This window comes from Eptatretus burgeri, chromosome 5, assembly GCF_056783735.1.
Source record: "Eptatretus burgeri isolate ZD-2024b chromosome 5, Ebu_testis_v1, whole genome shotgun sequence".
Classification (NCBI taxonomy): domain Eukaryota; kingdom Metazoa; phylum Chordata; class Myxini; order Myxiniformes; family Myxinidae; genus Eptatretus; species Eptatretus burgeri.
This window is the reverse complement of record NC_140965.1, coordinates 82,600,220-82,625,792: the sequence shown is the minus strand read 5'-3', so window position 1 is coordinate 82,625,792 and position 25,573 is coordinate 82,600,220. Positions and strand designations below refer to the sequence as shown.

The following is a 25,573-nucleotide window of genomic DNA, read 5'->3' as shown; positions in this document are numbered from 1 at the left end:
GTGACCAATCAATTATTCCGAAACAAACTTGTCCACCCAAGGCTTGGGGAAAATTTATGTGAAGTTTCCCCTCAATCTGTCCAGCCGTTCTGGAGAAAATGTTTTTCTAGGTTTTGGGTAAATCCAAATTGGCTGCCAAACCATGTGACCTATGACATCATATGTGTGAACCTTTTGTTCCTCTCTGAAGTTTCGCCTCAATCTGTTTAGCCATTTCAGAGAAGAAGGTTTTTAAAGATTTTTTTTTTAATGGCTGCTGAACCACGTTACCGGTGACATAAATTTTTTTTCTGTCGACCAATTTATCCCAAGATGATCCTCAAAAATTTTCATATTGATCAGATGTAGTGTTTTACATATGCAATTATGAAGTCGTAACAAAGGTACTGATGATATCATACAAAATCACACTTATTCCCCATGTAGAGTATTTGGCATGTACCAAGTTTCAATTTTTTCCATGGTACGGTTTCAGAGATACAGAGGTCTGAAGTTTTTCCTCTTTTTCAATATGGCTGCCACACCAGTGACCTGTGACATCATAATCATCATTAAAACATTCTACGAGTAGTCTCTCCCATGGTGAAAATTTTGTGTCAATCCGATAAGCGGTTGCAAAGAAAAATCGTCCTCACATTGTGTGTGGACAAACAAACAAAGACAGACAGACAGACAGACAAACGGACCCAAATGCAATACCCTCTCCTCAATCAGAAGGAAAAACAAAGCATACTTATAACATCTCATATTGTAAAATCCCAGGGTAACTTTTGAAGAGAAACAAAACGGTTGCAGAAAACACCAGCTCAGATATTCCCAATGTAGTTCCCTTTACGTGCAGCCTTTATTTTTTGGCTGCTGGTTGCATCATTGGTTAGGGGCACGGATATGCCGCTGATGCCGTGCCCCTATTACCAGTATACTGGTGCTCATTTCACCGACCTCGGAAGGATGACAGGCTGAGTCAACCCCCTGGTCTTAATCCAGCGGCCAACGGGGCTCAAACTCGGGACCCTAGGATCCTAAGCCACCACCCTAACCGCTAAGCCAACGGCAGGCTACCCCAATGTAGTGAGATTAAGACAAGGGCCGTCGATATATAGAGTTTGGAGTCTGTCATGCCAACACACCTCAGAGTCGTAATCCGCAAGGATCCAGGGAAAAACCGGATACTGCATGAGATCGTTATACGAACGGCCAGCAAGCGTGTTCAAGTGCATCAAGTACTGGAAGTTGCTGATTTCTCCTTGCTGTAAAACAACAAACAAACAACAGAGAAGAAAATCTTGATATTGAACACGAACCCAACCCCGTGTGACAATTCTCTGATCCAAACCTGCTGAGTAACTCGTACACTCCTCCCCAACTCACATTAACGCTGATGATACAAATATTTGTCCCGGTGGATGTGCCAGGATTGAGCACTTACCACCCAGCGTTGAGTCACAGACTTTGCTCCCACCAGATTACCAAGGAGGCCGGATCTGCAAAGGATCGTCAGGAATTAGGCTCAGAACAACAGTCAATATGACTGCGAGAAGAACATTGACCAAGTTTCGTGTTCAAGTTCTACGGACTTACCCTGCTTCCACACTCGCATTGGGGTTTTGACCAGACACACTCTCACTGCTATCTGCCAATGATGGTGCCATTGTAAGGAATCTGTGATAAATATACAATTTGAGTCATCAGAAAATGAATCATATTCAAGTTATCATTGCTGGGCAGCAATTGGCTTTGCACGCATTCAGCACCTGTGTTCATTGTAACATTACAGTAGTGCAACTATATATCAAGTTCAAAGTATTACTGGGATTCAAGGGTTGATTTGAATGCTACTTAGCAAACAAGTATTTCAACCGATACATGGTAAGAGTTTCAGTATAAATATGGAAGAATACAAAGTGCAAAAGTAATATGCAATTCACGATATCCACCCCCCCCCCCCCAAGAAAAAAAAAATCGATGATATTTACATGTGTTTGAATAACAATTCCATAAGTGCCTTCACCACCAAAGGTGGGTGGAGGTTGCATTTTCACCCGTTTGTCTGTCCTTTTTGTCTGTGAGCAGCATATCTCAAAACGTTATGGACGAATTATGACAAAACTGGTAAATGAGTTGGTTATGTGACAAGAAGAAGTCAATTAGATTTTGGTTAAGGTCCTGGATGAAGATCTGGCCCATCAGTGGGATAGAAAATGTAAACTGTTCACCAGGCAGAGGTTTGCACGCTGAGTGCTGTTCTAGTTACATCATACTAAACCATTCAACAAACCCTTAAAAAAAAATAAAGGCTCTACAAATAATCAAGGGCATTGAAGGGTTTTTCATTCCCAGCTTTCAATTGTACATCCAGCTGGCGTACCTCTGAAAGACCTTATTCCTTATCCCACGGGAGAATGCCAGCATGAAAGTTTGCCCATCAGACAGGAACACCTCAACAGCGATGGGCTGCAACAGGTAACGCCATCGATGCACCTCGCGCAAACTTTCATAAGGAAACCTGCTGCTTCGGTGCTGGAAGGTCAGGGCCCTTGGCCGTGTAACCCAGGGTAGAACTGGCTCATATAGTCTGAGGGAGGAATTGCAATACGAGGAGGCAACCCATGAGATTCCACATATAGTATGGAGTCAGCATAGTAGACTGCCGAGCACATTTATACTTGATGCGTTGATGTCCCATCATTAACCCGAGATGAGCTCCATCCTGAGGTGAAGGCTTACAACTGTGCTTCAACACAAAGTCACAATAACCACAAAGATTCAGTGGACTCCACATTACAACAACCCAGCCAACCACTCCCTAAACACCTCTTTCAAAGTTACTCAAACAACAGATGTTTTATCAACCAATTCAAGTCAAAACGTTCCATAAGTTTCCCTCCTCAAATTTTCATGATTACAATGATGTTCTTTTCCTTGTAATCACTCTCAATTAACTATTAGGTCATGTACATGTATTAGGTTCAGATAGATTTTGGGCCTTACTCAGAAGGAAACAAATCAATTTGGCAAAGTTCCCCTTCTTCAGTGACTGTGACACCGTCGATGAGGTAGAAATTCTCCTTCCCAAAGAGCAAGATTCCCTCTCGAGTGTCCAGGCCTTCCACGCGGGCATAGCGGAACATGTGAGAAACCTGTGCACATGACCACCAGTGAGTGCTTCAATTGGCAGCAAAATACTTATGTGTTTTCAATCAAGGATAACATGGCAGCTGCATTTTGTCTCATTCTTGCTCGATTATTAATGTAAAGGCGTTGTCAAAAATATTGTGACACCTTCAAAGATGTACAAAGTCATCTTGTATACGGTAAAACGACTGTCAGAAAAGGTCCAGTGCATCTAACCTTCTCGCCATCCTCGAGAAGGTACTGCACTGCCAGGTAATTGGTCTGGCTTGTTCTTCCACTGACCAACAGATCCTCAGTTATGGCCTCTGACTCCAGTCCCTCTGAAGTTGCATCTTCATCACCAGCCATGCTCTCAAGGTCTAGTTTTGCCAGGCCTATTGTGCATCCGTTGCAGATATATACACATAAGCAAAGCAATGGAAAAAAATAATTACAAAAAATAAAGTTCTGACTTGCACAGATTACAATGGGATTCTGAGAAGTCCAAATATTGACCCAAAATACACACACAAATAATACTCAAAGCACTGGTTTATATTGGTATACTAAACCAAACCTTCAAGCTCGACCGAGTCTTCATGCTCGTCCAGTGCATCCAAATCAGTTATATGACTGTCGCCATCGTTTCCTCGAATGACGGTGTGCTCGCTGGATGTCAGACAAGTGCAATCTTCCTTATCGTATTCGTTCATGGCCTTAGTGCTTCCATTAATCTATCAAAATAAATGAATAAATTAACACACACAAGGATTGAAGCTTGATCGTGTAAAGAACCAAAAAACACGGGGTACAGACACAATAAAAATTCCTGCCATCCCAGAGCATTTACCTTGGATAAATACAATCAATGTAAAAGTGAACCCAAGGTAACTTGGTGTAGCAAAGTCCTTTACCTTGTGAAAATCAGTCTGATCTTCATTGTGAGAATATTCGTTGCGGTTCTGCAAAAGGCGTACCGATGACGATTCATATACAATCCAGCCGTTCAACATCGTCGAACATCTTCAGACCATTAATCAAGACCAAATCCCACATGTCGTATTCATCTCACCACATCACTCTCGTGCTCCTCCGAATGGTATGGGTAGAGTGAGTAGAAGGTGTTATTTGGCACCAGTCGACGCCGCATCCGGCAGGGACCTTCACACGGCTCCAACTGCCATTTGTCAAGCCGAGAGCCAACCGAGGGTCCCCAGAGGCCTCGTTCTCTGAGAAGGTCAGCTTCCATGTCGGTCCATTCCTCCTCAAGCATATTTTGAATGCTTTGTTCACCCTGCACATCACAATACACCATTGACACTTCCTGTACACATGCACACAATGCCTTTAATCGAGGAGGTAGTGCTCATCTTGTCCACAGAAGTGTAATGTTGGATAAAAGCTAATACTGAACTTTAGAAGTTACAGATTACTATAACAGCAAAACTGTGTTTACTACGAGTGGGAATTTACCTCGATATGCACAAAGTAGTTGTGCAGCCCTAATCTTAAAATAAGAGTATGCAGACAATTTACACAGAAAAATGCGAAACTACATTATAAGCATGTGGAGGTTATGCTTCGTTAAACACAGGCAAAAATTAGAATGGCACTCGGTAACGCACATACCTCCGACAGGTTGAACAGTTTATGTTTTGTAGCCCAATGATAGGCCGGATTTGCATCCGGACCTTAACCAAAATCTAATTAATTTGTCATTGTCACATACCCAACCTGCCCATCAAGTTTCATACAAATCCATCTATAACGTTTATGAAATATAGTGCAAAATATTGTTTTTGGTCCCATCGTTCAATGGTGAAAGATCACTGAAAATATATATTTTTAATTGCATCCGGATCAGGATCTTCACCAAAATCGATTCAATTCCTCTTTGTCACACACCCAATTTGTCCAACAAGTTTAATCTGTGAGATATTCTGCTCACAAACAAACAGGGAAAATATGTAACCTTCATCCACTTTCAGTGACGGAGGTAATAACTCTGTTTCCTTGCATGAAACTTCGCAATAAGGAGCTAGATTTCAAACATGAAAACTGAATGCTCACCAATGTCAACATAATTCAGTATTTTAGCCACTTTATTACCTCCTCCCATTGGTTGAACCGGCTTTCAACCAAGTCTCGAACAACAGCAATATGTGTGAGTGTCCAAGCAGCAGCATCCTTTAGCAGAAAAAGTAAAAATAAAATTGTTGTGAGATGATTAATCATTATAGTAAATTATTAAATCTCACTTTAAATAGCTCAGTAAAAAAAAAAGAAAGAAAAAAGATCAAAATTCACAAGGAACCGAAAATACAAACAAGACAAGGATATACTGGACTGTATTTTGTGTTAATCCTTTCATTTTCAGACCATTTCATAATCAAGGTTCATCATCAGGTTTCAGAGAATTTTTTTATTACTGTGCTAGTTTAGCTGGAAGGTTTGGTGGCACCTGCAGGGATATTCTGTTCTTTGGCTTGAAACCAGCTTTGTGCCGCTGTTTGCTCGACAGTTTGATGAAACCAAAAGACCCCATAACCCAGAATCGTGCCCGGCGTGCTGAGGCCATGTGCTGGTCTGCTTTAGCACTCTGCTTCCGCTCCTGGCCTGTCATATTGGAGCAAGGGATACAGAGATTCATACCTTTTAGCGAATGAATAAAGGATGAAGTATTTTTGCAGAAACAACAAAAAAGTAAAACAAACTGCATCATGAAAAAGTTTCATAATTTAGATAGTGACCCTACCTAAAAACACTTGCCAGGCCCGTACTGCAGGCTCTGATAGAAAGTGCCAAAGACAAGCCAGATCATCACTCTTTGCTAATGGTGAGCCACTTGCTATTTGTGGCTCTCCATGACTGTGGACATGCATCTTGCGGGTAGATCCCCTTGGGCTAGCCCTGGGTCCTGGCGACTGATCTCTTTTGAGTGCAGAGCTTGGAAGACCAAGGCCCCCTGGCACCAACGCCTCCAGCAAGTGCCTCTTGTTAACTTGCAGCTCCTTCCAAAGGCACAACAGGAGCTGACACAATTCATGGTCTTCTGGGATCACTTGCAAGTAAAAGAAATACCAATACAAATCAGATGGATAAACACAGACAGAACCATTAGATGCCTTAATATCAAGTCAGTTGAAGTTTTTGATTTTTCAACTTTATATACAAATTTGGAATTAAGTAAGAGTGAGGGTGGGATTTACTCTTAAAAGTAACTAATAAGGTTTTTAACTCTTTTGATAAGTTTTTGTTTGTCAGGTTTGATGGAGCATTCTTTTCTGAAAAGAAATACTCAAGTTTTCATTGTTTTGAAAAGCAGAAGTTTGAGGATGCTGTTAATTTTATTTTATACTTTTGTGTCATTTTGTGGGATCATGTTTCCACAGGTTAAGGTTATTCCCATGGATGGGAATTGCAGCCCCCTACGAGCGGATATTTTTCATATTTTCTGTGAATTTTCATTTATGCAGAAACTGATGAAGGAGAAAAAAAATTAGGGTGAGCTAAAATATTATCTCATACATGTTGTTATATTGATATTTGTGTGGTGAGTTTTAATTTTTTTGATATGCAGCTTCACAAGATTTATCCAGATAGTCTGATCGCCAACAGGAGAGGTAATGATTGTGCAGTTGCTGCATACCTGGATGTGTTGGAAAGAGTTGGACAGAATAGTTTTAGTACAAGTGTATAATCATAAAGTTGATGATTTCAGTTTCCCTGTAGTCTTGTACACCTTTCCAGGTAGTAATGCATCAATAAAAATGGGTTCCAATGTCTTTTCATCTCAGCAACTTAGATTTACAAGAATTTGTTCAGTAAAGGATGATTTTGTGGAACGTGCTGAGAAGGTTTTTCCATCATGTTAAACAGAGGATATTTGGCTGATTGTTTGATCAGGTCTTGTGAGAATGTCTTTGGACTCTATCGTCACCTTTGATTTAAGTTTGGTTGGTTGTCATGTTAACAAGTTCCAATTGCATTTGATGTAATAATAATTAATTATTTTAGTGAAGTAAATTATTTAATTAACATTATTGATTAAACATGTACATGTGTATATATATATATATATATATATATATATATATATATATATATATATATATATATATATATATATATATATATATATATATATATATGTATGTATGTATGTATGTATGTATGTATGTATGTATGTATGTATGTATGTATGTATGTATGTATGTATGTATGTATGTATGTATGTATGTGTATATATATATATATATATATATATATATATATATATATATATATATATATATATATATATATATATATATATATATATATATATATATATATATATATATATATATACATACATACATATGAGCCTGGCATTGGCGCAGTGGTTAGGGCAGCGGCTTGGGATCCAAAAGGTCCTGAGTTCAAGTCCCGTGGGGCCACTGAATTAATACACCAGGGGGTTGACTCAGCCTGTCATCCTTCCGAGGTCGGCGAAATGAGTACCAGTATACTGGGCCGGTGTATACCCCGGTTAAAATAGGTGTACCATATCCCTGTGTCGTAAGAGGCGACCAGGGTTGCGTCAGGAAGGGCATCCGGCGTAAAACATGTGCCAAATCACTATGCGGATCATATGGATGATCCGCTGTGGCGACCCCTCTCGGGAGCAGCCGAAAGAAGAAGAAGAAGAAGAAATATATATATGTATATCTATATGAATATTTCGGCACGCCCCTTTCTTTGTTCCACCATCAGATTTTTGTTACTGCATGAAATGAAACAAGATTTGGCACATATACTAATGATATTATTGTCTTCCTTAAGAGGCCCCTCAAAATTCGTTTTGATGCATTTTCACAAACTCCAACGGATTCCATTCAAATTCGGTACGATTATGGCTTTTGGTCCAACTTAGGTCATTGGCTATAAATTTTTTCCATAACACTTCCGATATTCGAAAAAAATCGATAAATCGATATCCCTTATGGGATTTTCCATTCAAATCCACTCAAGTTTAAGGCCTACGGGGGACGCAAACTTCCACTTTGCCCCGGGCGCTGTTTACCTCCGCTATGCCAAGCTGTAAGGGTTAGGGTTAGGGTTTGGGTTGGTGTTAGCTACACTAACCCTAACAGCTAACCCTAACCGCTAACCCCAACCGCAACCCTAACCCTAACCGCTATTCAGGAAATTTGCAAGAAAGCCCGGGCAACGCCAGGCTTTATTGCTAGCCCGAGCAACGCCGAGCATTACTACTAGTATATATATATAAATACATCTTCTTCTTTCGGCTGCTCCCTTTAGGGGTCGCCACAGCGGATCATCTGTTTTGAGCCGCATAATGATTTGGCACAGGTTTTCCACCAGATGCCCTTCCTGACGCAACCCTGGTCGCCTCTTACGACACAGGGATATGGTACACCTATTTTAACAAGGGTATACACCGGCCCCAGTACACTGGTACTCACTTCGCCGACCTTGGAAGGATGACAGGCTGAGTCAACCTCCTGGTGTATTAATTCAGTGGCCCAACGGGGTTTGAACTCAGGACCTTTTGGATCCCAAGCCGCTGCCCTAACCACTGCGCCAACACCAGGATATATATATATATATATATATATATATATATATATATATATATATATATATATATATATATATATATATATATATATATATATATATATATATATATATATATATATAGTGTTACGGCTGTGGAAATTCGCAAACCACCATGAAGGGCCCGTCGGTGAGATATCTCTAAGTACATGTGTAGTTAGCCCCAAATCCGTTGTCTAGAGGGAATTTATGCGATTCATTCGGGCTGCGACGCTTTGAGTTAGGCGTTTTTCTGTGCTATCTTTATTTTGAACCAACCACGTCTCAACCGCCATCACACAACAACCACTAACCACAACGTTGCTTCACAACAACCACAACCACACCTGCATCTCAACAACCACGCCATCCTCACCACTCCACGAGCAACCGTCAACATCTCCACGAACACAAAAGGGGAACAACAACAACTCCCACTCCGATTTCCCTGGTAAACAAGAATGACGGTTGGAACTCAACTCCCGCCCCGATTTCTCTGGTGGAATGTTCCCCCCCCCCCCCGCGTGCCACGAAGGGAGGGCGGGAGCGGGGGATATAAAAGGGCACACGGAGGCGCCGCTCAGAGAAAGTCAGGTCAGAGGAGGTCAGGTCAGGGCGGTCGGTGAGAGTGTCAGTGTCAGTCGGCGGTTCTTGGTCTTCTGCCCATCTGGGTCTTGGAGAAGCGGTCCGTAGAGCGACCCGCTCGTTGGAGTTTGCAGTCGGTGGAGAGTCCGGACGTCGCGGAGGGGACGCGGACTGGAGGCGCCGCTCTGCCAGCTGTGTCGTGCGGACCTGCGCGTTCGTACATAAAGGCCCACGGGCCCCGTCTGCCTCCTTGTCTTTGAGGGTGGCTTCTTTCCTTTGCTTTTGAGTAAATGTGTGTTGGCGCCGTCTGTAAAGTAGAACTGGATAAGTGTTGCCTTGTGTACGCGTATTCGGTTTAACTCGTGCTTTCGCTTTATATGTACATTTTGATTATTGTGGCTGTATATACGTGCTTTCCGTGTGCCACGGAATAAATGTGCATTGTGTTGAACTGTTTTCCCGTTTCGCTTTGTCTGCTTCCTTTTAATTGACCCTCCATCCTGCTTCACGTGAAGGGTTCATAGTGGGTTTAATACGCCCGATAATTAATCGGAACCGTCGAGGCCGACGATAACACCACTCGGTTATCACTGTAGCACGGAACGGACCGCTTAAGCGGTTCGTTTCCGGAGTCGGCCTGTGGCGTGGTGCGATCGCCCAGTCGACCATTCGCGCAGGTACTTAGGTAGATCGAATTTGGCGAGCAACCCTATCCTGCGCGGCTGGGCAATTGGCACGATTGTGGTGAGGTGAAACCCCTACCCGTGACGAGCTCCCGGCGTTGGTCCGAGAGGGTCACGACTGAATTGTCCGTCCGGTGGGCGACGTGCCGCGATTCGAGTCACGTGGCCGTCCGCATGCCGGCGGGCATGAATTCGCAACAAAATATATATATATATATATATATATATATATATATATATATATATATATATATATATATATATATATATATATATATATATATATATATATATATATTGTTGTGGTTGAGGAAATTCGCAAACCACCATTCAGGTCCTGTAGGTGAGATATCTCTGTAAGTACATGTGTAGTTAGCCCCAAACCCATTGTTTAGAGGGAATAAATGTGATTCATTCGGGCTGCGACCCTTTAAGATAGCCGTTTTTCTGTTCTATCTTTATTTTGAACCAACCACGTCTCAACCGCCATCACACAACAACCACCAACCGCAACGCCGCTTCACAACAACAAAAACGCCAACAGCCACGACCTTTACCTTCACAACACCATCCCGCAACCATCGCATCACCGCCATTCCAAGCGTCACCGTGGCCAGGGACCGCCATTTTAGACCCTCCACCACCTTCGCCTCTCCTTCTGCGGCCATTCCCGCACCGCTTGTGGGCACCGAGTGTCAGGCTGTCCTGGACTCGTACAGGGCGCGCGCCGAGCAGCGGGTGCAAAAAGCGGCCTTTCCGAGAAGTCGGATCAGGAATGATACACGCCCACTTCAGATCCGTCCTATCAGCAAGCGCGGGGCGATTTGGTCCCGCCTCCAGGCGCGTCGGAGTAGAATCGATATATGCAAATTCGAGGATCAGGGGAGGTTCACGCCCACTTTTCCTCCGTCCAATGGGCGAGCGTGGCTCCGCCCCCGAGCTCATCCTGATCCGGAAATTTGCATATGGGTTCTCCTGCCGTACTATAAAGCGCCGAGCGCGGGGCGAATTCAGTCAGTTTTGGGCTCGGGCGAGTTGGAGAGGTGTGGCGGCGGCGGAGTGTGGCAGCAGCAGTCAAGACGGGTCTGGAGGAGAGTCAGTCTGTCGGGGTTCGGAGTCTGTCGGGGAGCTGCAGAGAGGGGAAGCCGGGAGCGCGGTCGAGGTCGCAGTGGAGTCGCTCGTTGCGGGACCCAAGCAATCCAGCTATCCTCTTTCCCCAGAGCATCAACAATTCCCCCCTTTTTCCCCCCCGCGCTGAGATAGTGCGGAAAGGGGGCCCCGTTCCCACCCCATTCCAATCAGTGCCAACGAAACCCGCGGAGGAGCGCGGAGTCGGGGCACCGCCGCGACATTTGCGGCTCATCACAAGACGGGTAGGCTCCGCCCGGTCTCGCGCCCACAGACCACGTCTGTCCCCTTGTATTTGAGGGTGGCCCTTTTCTTTTGCTTTTGAGTATATGTGTTGTCGGCGCCGTCTGTAAAGTAAAACTGTGTAAGTGTTGCCGTGTGCTCGCGTAGTCGGTAGTATCTCTGCATTGTTGTGTTTCTTTTGTGGCAATTGCTTTTGGTGCATAATTGTTGTAATTGTATATGTGTGCTCTCCGTGTGCCGCGGAATAAATGTGCCTCATGTTGAACTGTTTTTCCCGTTTCGCTTCGTCTCTTCTTTAATTGAATCTCCATCTTACTTCACGTAAAGGGTTGGTAGTGGGCTAAATACGCCCGATAATTAATCGGAACCGTCGAGGTTGACGATAACACCGCTCGGTTATCCCGATAGTACTGAACGGGTCGCTTAAAGTGGCCCGTGTCCGAAGTCGACCTGCGGCGAGGTGCGATCGCCCGGTCTACCCTCCGTGTGGGTACTTAGGTAGGTCGAATTTGGCGAACAACCCTATCCCACGCGGGGGGCCGATTGGCACGATCGTGGTGAGGCCGAAAGGCCCACGCGTGACTAGTTCCCGGCGTTAGTCCGAGAGGGTCACGACGGAATTGTCCGTCCGGTGGGTGACGTGCCGCGATTCGAGTTACGTGGCCGTCAGCACGCCGGCGGGCGTGAATTCGCAACAATATATATATATATATGTATGTATATATATATATATATATATATATATATATATATATATATATATATATATATATATATATATATATATATATATATATATATATAGTATTAAATAATGGAGGTGTTTCGATAAAAATACAATAAATTATTATTTATAAAATACATAATAAATTAACATGAATATAATTTCTTGGTGGTTGCGAGGATACACAGTGCATCATGTTAAAATCGGTTGTTAATGACAGTTTGAATATTTGAATGACAGTTTGAGTCTATGGTTAGATCGAGGTGCTGTGTAATGGACATGTCTAGAAGGTAGTGTTTATCATTTAATTTATCATCATATAAAGTGATGTATGATTAAAGTTAGTCATATGTTGTAATCTATCTATAATTCCAGCAGTGTGTGTGTGTGTGTGTGTGTGTGTGTGTGTGTGTGTGTGTGTGTGTGTGTGTGTGTGTGTGTGTGTGTGTGTGTGTGTGTGTGTGTGTGTGTGTGTGTGTGTCCGCTGTTTCTCGACAACCACTGGTCCGATCGAATTGAAACTTGCCAGGTATATTGCTGCGGCTCTGAGGATGTGCCTTTTCAAGGTTTGATATTAAATCGGACAAGTGCTTCCCAAGTTATGGCCATTTATTTGCCAACCAATGACAAGACACGTTGCTGCGTAGGCGTGGCCGATGGGGAAGAGAACCTCAGCCGCGTTCCCCATTACGGGTTACAACGTACGGACTTCCGGATAGTGATGACTTAGTGTATTCTAATAATTTCTCGATTTCTTATGCGCATTTATAGATAAACACAATGCCCCAATCCAGTCGTCGTTTACAAGAGCGAAGGAAAGGCCTGTGTATTTGTTTGAAAGTTTTTTTTTTTTTTTGCACGCACGGGCACGTACTAGTACTTTAAATAAAAGTAACAATTAAATAAGTTTGTATCAGGATATTGCATTGCTGTGTTGACTGACTGTTTGGACACAACTTTGAGGTTGTGGGTACATTGATGTTAAGTAATCTACTGCTGTGGACCTGTGACCGTAGTTGTGGATCCGCCGTTTGGAGAGGTTCTGGGCTGAAAGGATCGAAACCTCGATGAAAAACAGTGCCCAGCTGATGATCCGGGCAGTTGGGAAATCAGTAAATTGCTTTTACGTTGAGGTTATAACTACAAATAAAATAGCTTTTGTAACTACTTACCAGTACATAATATATCTGTGTTTGTGAGTGTGTATGTGTATGTGTGTGTATGTGTGTGTGTGTGTGTATGTGTGTGTGTGTGGTGTTTGTGTGGATGTGGGTGTCTTGTTATATCTAGCTTTCTTCATGAGACTACGGTGCAATTATTGGTCTCTATTTTGATTATAACAAAACAACGAGAAGGGCACTCAACGTCGTGACGTCGCCAGATATGCTGTCGCCCACGTTATTACTTCATTATACACACTTGTACCAAGTTTGATTTAAATCCCTGAACCCAGATTCACAATATTAAATAATTCTGGCAGCCAGACCATGCGTCCAAATCAAGTTAAAATTTAGAACATACCCCCTCCCCCCCCCCCACCCCACCCCATGACTAATAGATGATAACTGACGTTTCCCGTCGATTGATGAAGCGGTTCAAGAGAAATGTTTTTTTTAAGATTCTCGTTCAATCCAATGTGGCTGCCAAACCATGTGATATATTAATTATTCGTGAAAACCCTGGTATCCCCAAGGATTGGGGAACGTGTGAGTGAAGTTCCCCCTTGATCTGTCAAGCCGTTCTGGAGAAGATGATTTTTACAGGTTTGAGGGTAAATCTAATGTAGCTGCCAAACCATGTGACCAATGACATCATAGGTGGAGAACTTTTTGTTACACGTGGATAGGCAATCATACCTGTAAAGTTTCACCTCGATCTGTTCAGCCGTTTGGGAGAAGATTTTTGAAGATTTTTATATGTAAAAAAAAAATGGCTTGGGGTGGGGTTTTCACCAATAAAACGTCCAAACAGCATAAGGTCATGACTCATTATCTGTCCGTCTGTTAATGGAGAGATGATGTCCATTTTCTCCAGCGAGGAAAAACTGGAACCCTAACAATTCCTCATGGAAAGGCGATCATACCTGTAAAGTTTCGCCTCAATCTGTTCAGCCGTTTCAGAGAAGGTTTTTGTTAGGTTTTTATATTTAAAAAAAAATGGCTTGGGGTGGGGTAGATATATGGGGAGAGAAATAAATGAGGATGTGGAGTGATACATGGGGAGGTAGATGGGGATGAGGAGGATTAAAAGGGGACTGAGATAGATAGGTCTCGGGGTGGTGGTGGTGGGGGCAGGTTTGGAGGTAGATGCGTGGGAGAGAGACAGGAAGATAGGATGGAGTTGGGGTAGGTGGGGGTAGATGGCAGAGAGACAAATGAAACAGAGGAGGGAGACAGAAACCGGGAGGGGATAAATCGGGGTGAAAGGATAACGAGTGCATGGGGGTGACAGGCTAATATGAGACTTTCAAAATGACGTATGAATGATAATGAGGCCTTTCACGCATACGCTGTGTATGTGTTTTTAGTCACCCATTTCTGTTCATCCGAGCACTTTTAACCTGCCTTTACTCGAGAAAAATCTCGAAGTGTCTTTTTAACATAATTTTCATCATTTAAAGGAAAGAGTGGCAATTTATAAATGGTTAACTATAATTGTTTTATTCCTAAATGGAAATGAGAGTCACTGGAATATAGGAAGTACAAGAAATATCTGTGGATGAGATGTATCAAGTTACTAACATTTCCTATTGATACAAGTTAGTAGCTGGAAAAACTGGAAATTTGGAAGTAAGTGGGCTTGGTGGTGGAGAGGAGGGGTAAGTGGGGAGGGAGCGGGGGGGGGAGGGGGTGGATTAACGAGGGTAGAAAAGATCATGGTTTTGGATGGGGGATGATATGAGATGGTGGTGAACTGCTATCTTGAAGACCTGGAGGAAAGAATGATACTGAAGGGAATGTGGCAGTTGGTTCTGCAGGCAGGGAAAAAAAAAAAAGGAACAGGATTCAGTGTATCAAGGATGGGAAGAAGGTTGGGATAACTGAAGACGAGATGGGGAGAATCTGTGCAAAACATAAGGAAGGTTTCTGTGGAAGAATTACCAGGCTGAGTTAATATCAGGGGCAGCAGATATAGGAGACCAGTCCTTGGGAGAGGGGTGTTTGCACCTCAGGTTAATCTAATATCAGGGGCAGCAGGTGTGGGAGACCAGTCCTTAAGAGGGGGCAGTGTTCACCTCAGGATGGTACAACCTCAGGCCAATCTGCCAGACGTGCTGGCGCTGAAGCGACTTCCTGAGAATAGCCAGAAAGATGTTCACTCGCACAAGCATATGAACAGATGAACCAATTTGAGCAGAGGACGAGCAAGAGACATTTGTGGGGAAGTTTGTCATCACCAAGTCAAGAAGGGAGGGTTTGCCATTGGGGAGAAATCCGGGTGGGAAAGCTCACAGATCTAGTCAGTCCCATGGAGTCACAGAAATCCTTTTCTGAAGTGCAATGCCGGTGAGAGAGGTGTCAACACCCAGCCAATTTTCATGGTGACAATGGAAATCACCACAAATGAAGAAGAGAGGGTTGGGACGAGTGGAGAGAAGAGAGAGGAAAGAAGAAAGAGAGAAGAGAGAGAGAGAGAAGAGAGAGGAGAGAGGAGAGAGAGAGAGAGGAGAGAGAGAGAGAGGAGAGAGAGAGAGAGAGAGGAGAGAAGAGAGAGGAGAGAGAGAGGAGAGAGAGAGGAGAGAGACAGAGAGAGACAGAGAGAGACAGAGAGAGACAGAGAGAGACAGAGAGAGACAGAGAGAGACAGAGAGAGACAGAGAGAGACAGACAGAGACAGAGACAGAGACAGAGACAGAGACAGAGACAGAGAGACAGAGACAGAGAGACAGAGACAGAGAGACACAGAGAGAGACACAGAGAGAGACACAGAGAGAGACACAGAGAGAGACACAGAGAGAGACACAGAGAGAGACACAGAGAGAGACACAGAGAGAGACACAGAGAGAGACACAGAGAGAGACACAGAGAGAGACACAGAGAGAGACACAGAGAGAGACACAGAGAGAGACACAGAGAGAGACACAGAGAGAGACAGAGAGAGAGACACAGAGAGAGACAGAGAGAGAGACAGAGAGAGACAGAGAGAGACAGGTCACTGTTTGGAGGATGGTACAACACAGACAAACAAGAGGTGGAAGCAGAGGAGAAGTCACAGCCAAAGGGACTCATGGGGGTTGGGAGGTGTAATATCGGTATACAGACAGTGAGAAATTGAGTTCTTGATGTAAAGCGCAACTCTGCCACCAGGGTGGAATTCAGGCCTATCAAATCAGAGAAGACAATAGCCAGTCAAGGAGAGACACTATGGAGTTAGAGAGTTCCTGTGGGAGGAAGGATTCTGTTAAACAGATGATGTCAATTTTGTTAGCAGCGGCTTGAATTGAGAGATCTGTCAGGTTGGAGAGGAGACCTCAGCTGTTCGAGCTCAGAGAGTGATGGACAGGGGAGGGAGCATTGGAAGGGTGTGGGATAGATGGGAGGCTGGAAGGGAGATGAGAGAGCGATAACCGAGAAGGGGTTGGACGAGGGGGTGGGAAGATGAGGGAGGGGAGGCTGAGAAGGGGGAAGCTTTGAGCATGTGAGTTGGGGGAAGTTTTGAGGGGGAGGGTGGGGAAAGATGGAAGCTTTGAGGGGCTGGGGTGAAGGAGAGACTTGCAGAGGGTGGGGTGAGGAGGAAGGCAGCTTGGAAAGGGTAGGGAGAGAGGGATGCAAAACCAGAGAGTTGGTGTCAAAGCCTCTCAATGCTCGCCTGTTTATACATTTATCGTTTTTAAAAGACTAGTCCAATAATGTTTTTTTATAAAGCATTGCAGTGAAGTCTGATCCAAATAATTTTAAAGCAATATATGTATTTGAATATTGTAATCAGTAAAAAATAGTGGTAGATAAAAGCATTAGAAAGGAAATAACTTGCACCAAGAACTTTAACATTTTCACGCTCACGCTGACGCTGACGCTCACGCCGGGGGTATCGCTATAGCTCTCTGTTCTTCGAACAGGCGAGCTAAAAAGGGGGGAGAAGTGGAGGGATGCTGAAGAGGGGGACACAGAAGGGGTGGGGTTGAAAGGACGCAGGCTTATAGGAGATGTGGGGAGGGTACTGACACGGAGGGGTTTGACACTGGAAAATAACATGAAGGGGATTTTATTGTTATGAGCAGACGACCTCTGGACAATGGACTTCTCAAAATTCCCATATTTAATAATCTCAGACAAAGATGATGGAATGGGTTGAAGGAACGCCCAAACCTCCCCTTCCACCCATTTTGGGTTAACACCCAAACCGTCAGTTGCGTCTTATTTCCCAGTGTTTAGCATACTTCAATCAATGTCCTGTTTATTTCATCCATAATTTTACATGCGTGCTGCCCTCTTAGCCTTACCATGCTGTTGAGCAGTTTCCTCTTCCACATCAGCAGGAACAAGCACGTGCCAGGAAGAATTACCTGTTTTTAGCTCCAGTCCAAAGCCATCTTCAAACCTGCCTCACAATCATTTCAAGCCACATTAGCACATGGACAACCTGATACTTAGGTCAGCAGCGAACCCCTTTTTTCTTACTTTCTCCATCCCATTCACCTCAAATCTCCCACCCCACCCACTCCCCAAAGTATCTTTAATTTTGTCACTGGTGAGTTTGAACACAACCATCATAAATTTCATTGTAACAAGGTTTCGTTCACATTTTATGCAAAATTAATTGAGAAAAATATTTAGTGGCTCAGTCACCAAGGATAATGCAGGACATGTAATTGACATATCCCTGGGTGAGCACACCTATTCAGACGTATCTGCAGCAGGCAGTGAATGATGCAGGAAAAAAATTCAGGCTGGTAGTTGGTTGGGCCAAAAAGCAATGGAACATGGCTGAGTAACAAGCGCAGACACTGGCACATGGCTTCTTGCTGCTGTGGGCCATGACGCGAACGTGACAGCAGAAACAGTGTCGTGCGGTTCAGGCTGTTGTACAGGCTGTCCAAGCACAGGCCTTGCGAGCGCTGTTTTGCCTATTAACCATAAAGGTCATGCACAAAGAGAAAAGAAAAAAGAATATGTAGAAAGCAAGTTCCCTTGACAGCAATCATTCAAGCATCAAATTCCTTGCACAAATCAGGTGTTGAGAAAATTGGGAAAGATTGTTTCTTCGAGACAAGTATTAAAATACATAAAAGTGCCTAAAATAGTTTCACAACAGCATTAAGTTTATTTTAAAATCATAAATGGCTACAGGTGGCAGTACAATGCAAAGTGCTTTCCTGTAATATCACTGTGAATTAAAATAAAATAAATAAAAAACAGTTAGATGTTGGGAAGCCGTTGCACAAAGCCTACTTTAGATGCTCTAATAATAGCTTACCTTTAACATCATTTTTAATAACGTGTCATTGGATACAAACAGTTTTCCGATTCGGCACAAACCTGAACCTAATTAATGTCATTTGCTTTTCAAACCAAAATGTGTATTAAAACTGCTCAATGACAAAGTAGTAGATGACAGGCCTTTTCATTTCTCATTTGGTTAGAAGATTTGGAGCAGCATTTCCTTTTCAAATACGATCATAGCATTTTATTGCCCATCCTGAGTTGCCCTTCTTCTTCCTCATTTATATGCAGCACAAGGCTGCAGTGTAGCATCATTGGCTGAGGGCGTGATGGCTGCACCGCTGAGAATTTGTGGAATTAGTGCTTAAAATCACGTCTTGCCTGTGCAATGAGTTGAGTGATGAATTTGAAGACCAGCTGAGGCTCACGAATGAACATTCTCTGCCAGAGTTTGTCCACCACCTTCTGAGCAAAGTGGAATATTCCATATGCCACAACCATGTAACTGCTGTGGTTTGTACCATTGTCACCTGTAACAGGTGAGGAAAGGAGAAGGAAGAGGTTAAAATAAATGAAGAAAAACAGGGACATGACAAATGACAGACAGGCTACAATCTCTAGTGGCAGAGCTTTCTTTGAGCAAGCCAAGTTCTTCAAACTAACCTGCTCTCCAAAAGTGTCCTGAATGTGTGAGCATAAAGGGGGAAAGAAAACAGCCAGGAGAATCAACTTGATAAAACCAAGATGGCATATTCACCATAGGTACAATGTATAATTTACTACAACGCACATTTACAAAAATTAACAATTAAACATCTCAAACTCAAACGGTTGCTTAGAATGCAAAATTGTTTATTTTGTAATCTGAAACCGTGTGCTCTGATATGAATCCACCTCTCCAGCTCCATTGATTATATAATGTCTGACTTCCCCCTCCACATTCATTTACTATACAAATCTAAATGAACTACCCCCGTTTGCACTCTTGTCCGATCTTTACTCTCAGACACAAGGAAAGAAACACCTCACTGTTTCAGGTCTGTTCTCAGGTTTTTAATGTGGGTGCTTAAATGATGCTTTATTGTGAATCTCACTCTTATATTTGATTATTTTAAAAGTTGATGAAACGATTCTCATTTTCCCTTTTCTCCTCCATAAGTTTATGACCAAGAAAGGAAACTAGGATTCCACCAGGAGCTACATTTCCCTTGTGCACACGACTGTGAGTCACATCTAGTGAACGTTGACGTGAAATCTAGGAACGCAACGGTCTTACGGATTAAGATGAATGGCGCGTTCTGAGTTTTTACATTTTGAACCAAAATCCAGCTACATTTTCTTCAATATTCCGCATGTCTTGTTATAACACGAGTTACAAGAAGAAAAGCACCTCATCGAAGAAAAACGAGTCATATTTCCTGTGTAATTCCAAGTCTGAGGAAAATAACCAAGTCTCGAGCCTGAATACCACGTCCATGGACAAAATCTATGCCACACAAGAGGTGCTTACATCTTTCCGCAGCGATTTCTAACGCTTCATCTTGCAGGTGTTGCAGAGATTGGACACTATGAATGCAAGTATGATAACGGTCCAACATGATGTTCAGCAAACTAATGCGACATTAGCAGAATGACAGCATTCTACATCAGACTCCAATAGATTGTCAAACTTGGAAAGTGAAGCATTACCCAGCATGCACAGGGAGAGTAAGGAAATTGAGGAGAAGCTGGTGAATGCCATGATGGCCATGGAGATTTATGAAAGAAAGCAGAACTTACTGTTTTACAATCTACCAAAGAAAACGCCAGAGAATACCAGAGAAGAGGTGTGTGACACCATTATTCAACTTGGCTTTACATCAGAGGAGACTTTGTCCATGCCATCGGTAAATGCTCATCATCTGTCTCGAAAATGCCTTCTCAATGACTGGGCAAACCAGTGTCAGACTCCAAACCCCATGATCATGAGATTGGGATCCACGTTTGATAGTGATTCTGCTCTACACGCGTTCGAGATTCAGGTTAAACCACAGGAAACTCACTGCCCATTCTCCATTCGTACAGATTTGCCACTAAAGCTTAACGCAGTTCGTTACAACCTTGAGAGAATTGCCAACAATCAACAAAAGAATCATGGCAAATCTACTCAAATCCTGCTTGGAGGTACAGAACTGATTTTGGAACAGTGTGATGAAGGTAAACTACAAGCACTGTGAAAAAAATACCCTGACTCGTTTGAAATTAAGACGTGACAAGAATTTCAGCTTATTTTTCCTTCCCGACTCTGTGTACATTTATTTATTACAATGTATGCCGCAGTGGTTGGATTTTGATTCATTTGTTTATAACACAATTGTCCACTTCTGAAGCAATTTTTTCCTTTCTTTTTTTTTTCTCTTTAAAACATTATATATTTACCTATTATAAATATATATTTATATATCTATAATAGGAAAGGAATTATACATTTACCTCCACCAACAGTGAAGGAGGTAATGTTTTCACCCCTTTCTGTCTGTTTCTTTGTTTGTCTGTTTCTTTGTGCACAGGATATCTCAAAAAGTTGTGGACAGGTTGGGTGTGTGTCAAGGATGAACTGATTAGATTTTGGTGAAGTTCCGGATCCGACAATTATAATTTTTAAAAGTAATTCTTCACCATTGAGAGATTGGGCCAAAAACGATATCTCAAAAAGTTGTGGACGGATTCGGATGAAACTTTTTGGACAGGTTGGGTGTGTGACCACGAAAAATTGATGAGATTTTGGTGAAGATCAGAATCAGGATCCGACGATGAGAATTTTTAAGTGACTTCACCATTGAGAGATAAGCCTCAAAAACGATACATCATATCACATGATGTTTTGAAAATGTATTGGGCCAGATATGTTCTCGTGGATCAGGCATTTCGGGGCGGAGGTATGTGCTCTACCGAGTGCCCTTCTAGTTTTGGTCTGTAATACTTGCTTTCAGAACATTTCACCAATTAATCAACTTGATTTCGATGACTTTAATGCATGCAACTGTCTCAGATATGCAATCTGATCATGGTATAAATATTGCGAATTGCATCATTTGATAATTATGATTTTTCTGGAAATGAAGGATTAGATCCAGACAGAAATGTTTTTGTTGATAACATTGATGAATCACAGTATTATTCTATAAACAAGTTTTCAGAATGTTTTGGTCATGACACCTGTGACTCCAAGTTTTGTTGCGTGTGCACATATTATTTCCAACAGTATTTTCAAAAATACTGATGGCATTTTTGATTATTTGAATTTGTTAATTTTTTGATTTGATGTCACAAGCTTTCCTGAAACGTTGCTGAAATAAAATGCGTCGATTCCATATATGCCAGGTTATTCAATATTGTGTTAAAAGAGATGTGAAAAGAATGGAGGTGGTGTTGCTATGTACATTCAAAACAGATTTTCATATGTTGAATGTGATGATTTAACATTGAATGAAAATTTATGTGAATATGATATAAACAATTAAATTCAGTATTTTTGTGATATATTTATTGAGATTCATCAAGACAATGGCAAAAACATTATTGTTGGTGTAATATATCAAGCCCTGAATGTAAATTCTGAAAAAAATAATTATTGATGCCTTGGATACACGATTGGTTGGAATATCTAAAGAAAATAAAAAATGTTTTCATTATAGGGGATTTTAATGTAGCTTTTTAAAAATATGATATAAACAATTTAATTCAGTATTTTGTGAAGACTTTATTGAGTAATTTTTTGTCCCCTTGATTACAATAACTACATACATTACAAGTACAACAGCTACCTTGATTGATAATATCATAACAAACCCATATGATTTATCTCCCACCAGTGCCTTACTGTACTGTGATGTTACTGACAATCTACCGGTAATTCAAATAACATAACTGCATCATAAAACTACACCGATTGGAGAAAAAGAGCATTTTCATCAAAGAATTGATTCGGAATGTATTACTCTTTTACAAAATAAATTGAGAAACAGTAATTGGGGTGATATTCTCTCAGAAGACCCCAATGCAGCATATGGTTTATTTGAATCTAAAATGCATGTCTTATATGACAAAAAAATTCCACTTTGTAAAATTATAAATAGAAAGAGGAAGTTAAAATCTTGGATGACAGATGGGTTATTACAATCAATAACATATAAAAAAGACACTTTATAAAGTATTTCTGCATAAACTGAGATTTAACGAATCAATATATAAAAACTTTAGAAATGAACTTAATGCATTAATATGTAAAGTAAAACGGAAATATTATGAAAATAAATTATTTCACTATAAATCAAATATGAAGTAAACCTGGTCTATAATAAATACTGTGATAAATAAGAAAAGAAAAGATGACTCGAAAATTGAAATGAATTGTAATGGGGTCATGACAAATAATACACAACAAATAGCTGATGAATTTAATGATTTCTTTATTGGAATACATCCATCGTTAAATAACAGGATTCCACCTCGCCAGGTTGACTTTGACTATGACCTTCATGCTCCTAACCCAAATTTGTTGCATTTATACCCCACAACAGAGGTGGAAATTTGTGATATTGTTTACTCTTTTAAAAACGACAAAGCCTATGGCTTGGATGGATTTAGCCCGAAGGTGATAAAATCTGTGATGAAACAAATAGCTCGGCCAATGTGTCACATTTGTAATTTGTCATTGAACAAAGGGATATTCCCAGGAAAATTAAAAATAGCAAGAGTTACACACCAGTGTTTAAAACTTGGGGGGAAAAAGAACTTAAAATGATAGACCAATTTTGGTACTTCCTGTATTTTCAAAATTGTTGGAATGAATTGTGCATACAAGGTTGTTTAAATTTCTGGATAAACATAAACTTACTTGTAAAATTCAATATAGATTCCAAATAGGCCATTCTCCATGAGTCGGTCTGATTTACTTCAACAACAAAATTATAGATGCTGTTGAAAACAATAGTTATGCAATTGGGGTTTTCTTTGATTTCAGGTTTTTGATGCCATAAATCAAAATATTACACTGTCAAAATTGTATTTTGGGTGGTAGCTTATGATTGGTTTACAAGTTATTAAGATAGCCGCATACATTGCACAAAGTATCAATCTTTATCTGGATTTAACAAGATTACCTGGGGAGTTCCTCAAGGTGCACTTCTGGGTCCATTACTGTTTACATTATATATTAATGATGTTCACACATCTGTAAGCTCATTTTCTTTTGTTTTATATGCTAACGACACATGTTTTGTATAATGATAACAACCTAGAATCATTAACTACTCTTGTCAATGAAAATTGACAAATGCATGAATAGTTTTGAGCAACTAGACTATCTGTTAAAGCAAATAAGTGCCATTATATAATTTTTAGTAAAAAAGAGAAACTGTTTAGAATTAGACCAGATTAAGATCCTAGTGAATAATGAAATAATACGAGTTCAATCGACTAAATTTTGTGGCGTTTATACTGATAGTCAATATCATGGAAATTCCATATTCGTGAACATAAAAGGTTTCCAAAGGTATTGGTATCATTTCAAGGCTGAAGTGATTTCTCCCTCAAAATATAATCTGACCGTTATACTTTTTTCCTTGTACTTCCTTATTTATCAAATTGGACACTTGTATGGGATAATTCATTTCAGTCGAATCTTAATAAATTATTTGTTTTGCAGAAAAAACACTTATTCAAATAATATATGGGATGCCACCTGGATCTCAAACTGATCAATTGTGTATCACCTAAAGTTACTAAAACCGTTCGATCTCACACTTCATCAACAAGGTATTTTTATGTATAAAAGTGTGAATAGACATCTCTATTCTCATTCATGTAATCTGTTCGTTTTTAATTGTGATATTCACTGGTACACTACCAGATCAATTTCTGGTATTCATCTCCATAAGCATATAACTGTCTTCTCAGCCTGACAGGCAGCTTAAAATTGAAAATGCTTCCTCATTGGAAATATTTATGCATATGTTTAAGAAATGCTCGATTTTGTGTTACGATTCATAACCGCATAACTACTCTGATTGATTAAAGTCCATTTTTCTTTTTCCTGTGTTGCCTTTAATTACAAATCAAACTTGTATTCTCTTGTACTTTAACTACCTTGGTTTATTGTTTATGTAATTTGATTGTATTGTTGTGTGTAATTTGGTGTTTTTGCAACGGATCCCCAACACAAGCAAATTGCTTCTCGGAATTGAAGCCACCTTCTGTTAATGTTTCGTATTGTATTTGAAGAGGGGAATAAATGTTGTTGATCGATTGACCGACTTTCCTTTTGAAAAATCAAACTGATGAGCCTATCTCCTGTAAACAAAAGGCAGAAAATGAAATGACTGAAACAAATCAGATGGGGAAAGAATATAGCTTCTGGTGAATATCAAAAAGGAAAGCAAAGGGAGCAGTGGAACTCAAGTCTTCATCACTATTCAAATTACTTCCCTCGAAAAGAGGTGGAGACATCTAAACAGCAGAAAATGAAGAGTAATGTTTCCATAACAATGCTATATTTCTCAAAAAAAAAATAACAGGCAAGAAGTTAAAGGCTTACTGAGGGCATCTGCAGACATAAGGTGGTCCATAATTCCTTGGAGCAATTCAGACTGAAACTCTTGCTTCTGTTGTACACTCCCCTGTTCAGGGCCAGCCTAGAGGGTGTGAGGAGAAAACAGTTTTTTTTTTCCTTTCTAAGGGTTAGGCATTGTGAAATACCATTACTGAACATGGTTACCTCACACAAAGGGAGCCACATATTAATTTTTTACATAATGCTTAGAACTAGAGAGCTCAGAGAACACCTAACCTTATGCAGTGTTCAAGTATGTAATTCAACAGAAATAAAATAACGATTTTAAAGGTAATATAAGAAATAATTCCAGAAGTTTAGCACCGTTGATGCAGTATTATACACCACCTTATACAGTATAACATGTCCAAGTACTGGAAAACTGGAGGTTCTTGGACGCGACAGAAGGCGATTTGTGTTCTACAGTGTTGAAGTACATTCTTAAATTTAAATAAAATAAGGATTGTAAAGGTCATATAAAAAAATTAAAAATTCTGAAAGTTTTCTGCCGTTAGTGCTA

At 41.2% G+C, this 25,573-nt stretch overlaps 1 protein-coding gene across 3 annotated transcripts in view; it reads right to left on the bottom strand.

Moving 5' to 3' along the window:
- The window catches only part of LOC147026839 (WD repeat and FYVE domain-containing protein 3-like), a 188,925-nt gene that overhangs the window by 30,467 nt on the left and 132,885 nt on the right, over positions 1 to 25,573 (bottom strand). For all 3 annotated transcript variants that reach the window (XM_085882671.1, XM_085882672.1, XM_085882673.1), the window contains 16 exons: positions 25,039 to 25,135; positions 18,843 to 18,991; positions 17,916 to 18,145; positions 17,522 to 17,619; positions 5,870 to 6,175; positions 5,576 to 5,730; positions 5,224 to 5,301; positions 4,187 to 4,408; positions 4,029 to 4,076; positions 3,692 to 3,848; positions 3,352 to 3,509; positions 2,992 to 3,140; positions 2,369 to 2,575; positions 1,582 to 1,662; positions 1,430 to 1,484; positions 1,131 to 1,250 (listed from right to left, as the gene is read on the bottom strand). In XM_085882671.1, coding sequence (XP_085738797.1) covers positions 1,131 to 1,250; positions 1,430 to 1,484; positions 1,582 to 1,662; positions 2,369 to 2,575; positions 2,992 to 3,140; positions 3,352 to 3,509; positions 3,692 to 3,848; positions 4,029 to 4,076; positions 4,187 to 4,408; positions 5,224 to 5,301; positions 5,576 to 5,730; positions 5,870 to 6,175; positions 17,522 to 17,619; positions 17,916 to 18,145; positions 18,843 to 18,991; positions 25,039 to 25,135 — 2,310 coding nt within the window. The remainder of the gene's footprint in view (positions 1 to 1,130; positions 1,251 to 1,429; positions 1,485 to 1,581; positions 1,663 to 2,368; positions 2,576 to 2,991; positions 3,141 to 3,351; positions 3,510 to 3,691; positions 3,849 to 4,028; positions 4,077 to 4,186; positions 4,409 to 5,223; positions 5,302 to 5,575; positions 5,731 to 5,869; positions 6,176 to 17,521; positions 17,620 to 17,915; positions 18,146 to 18,842; positions 18,992 to 25,038; positions 25,136 to 25,573) is intronic.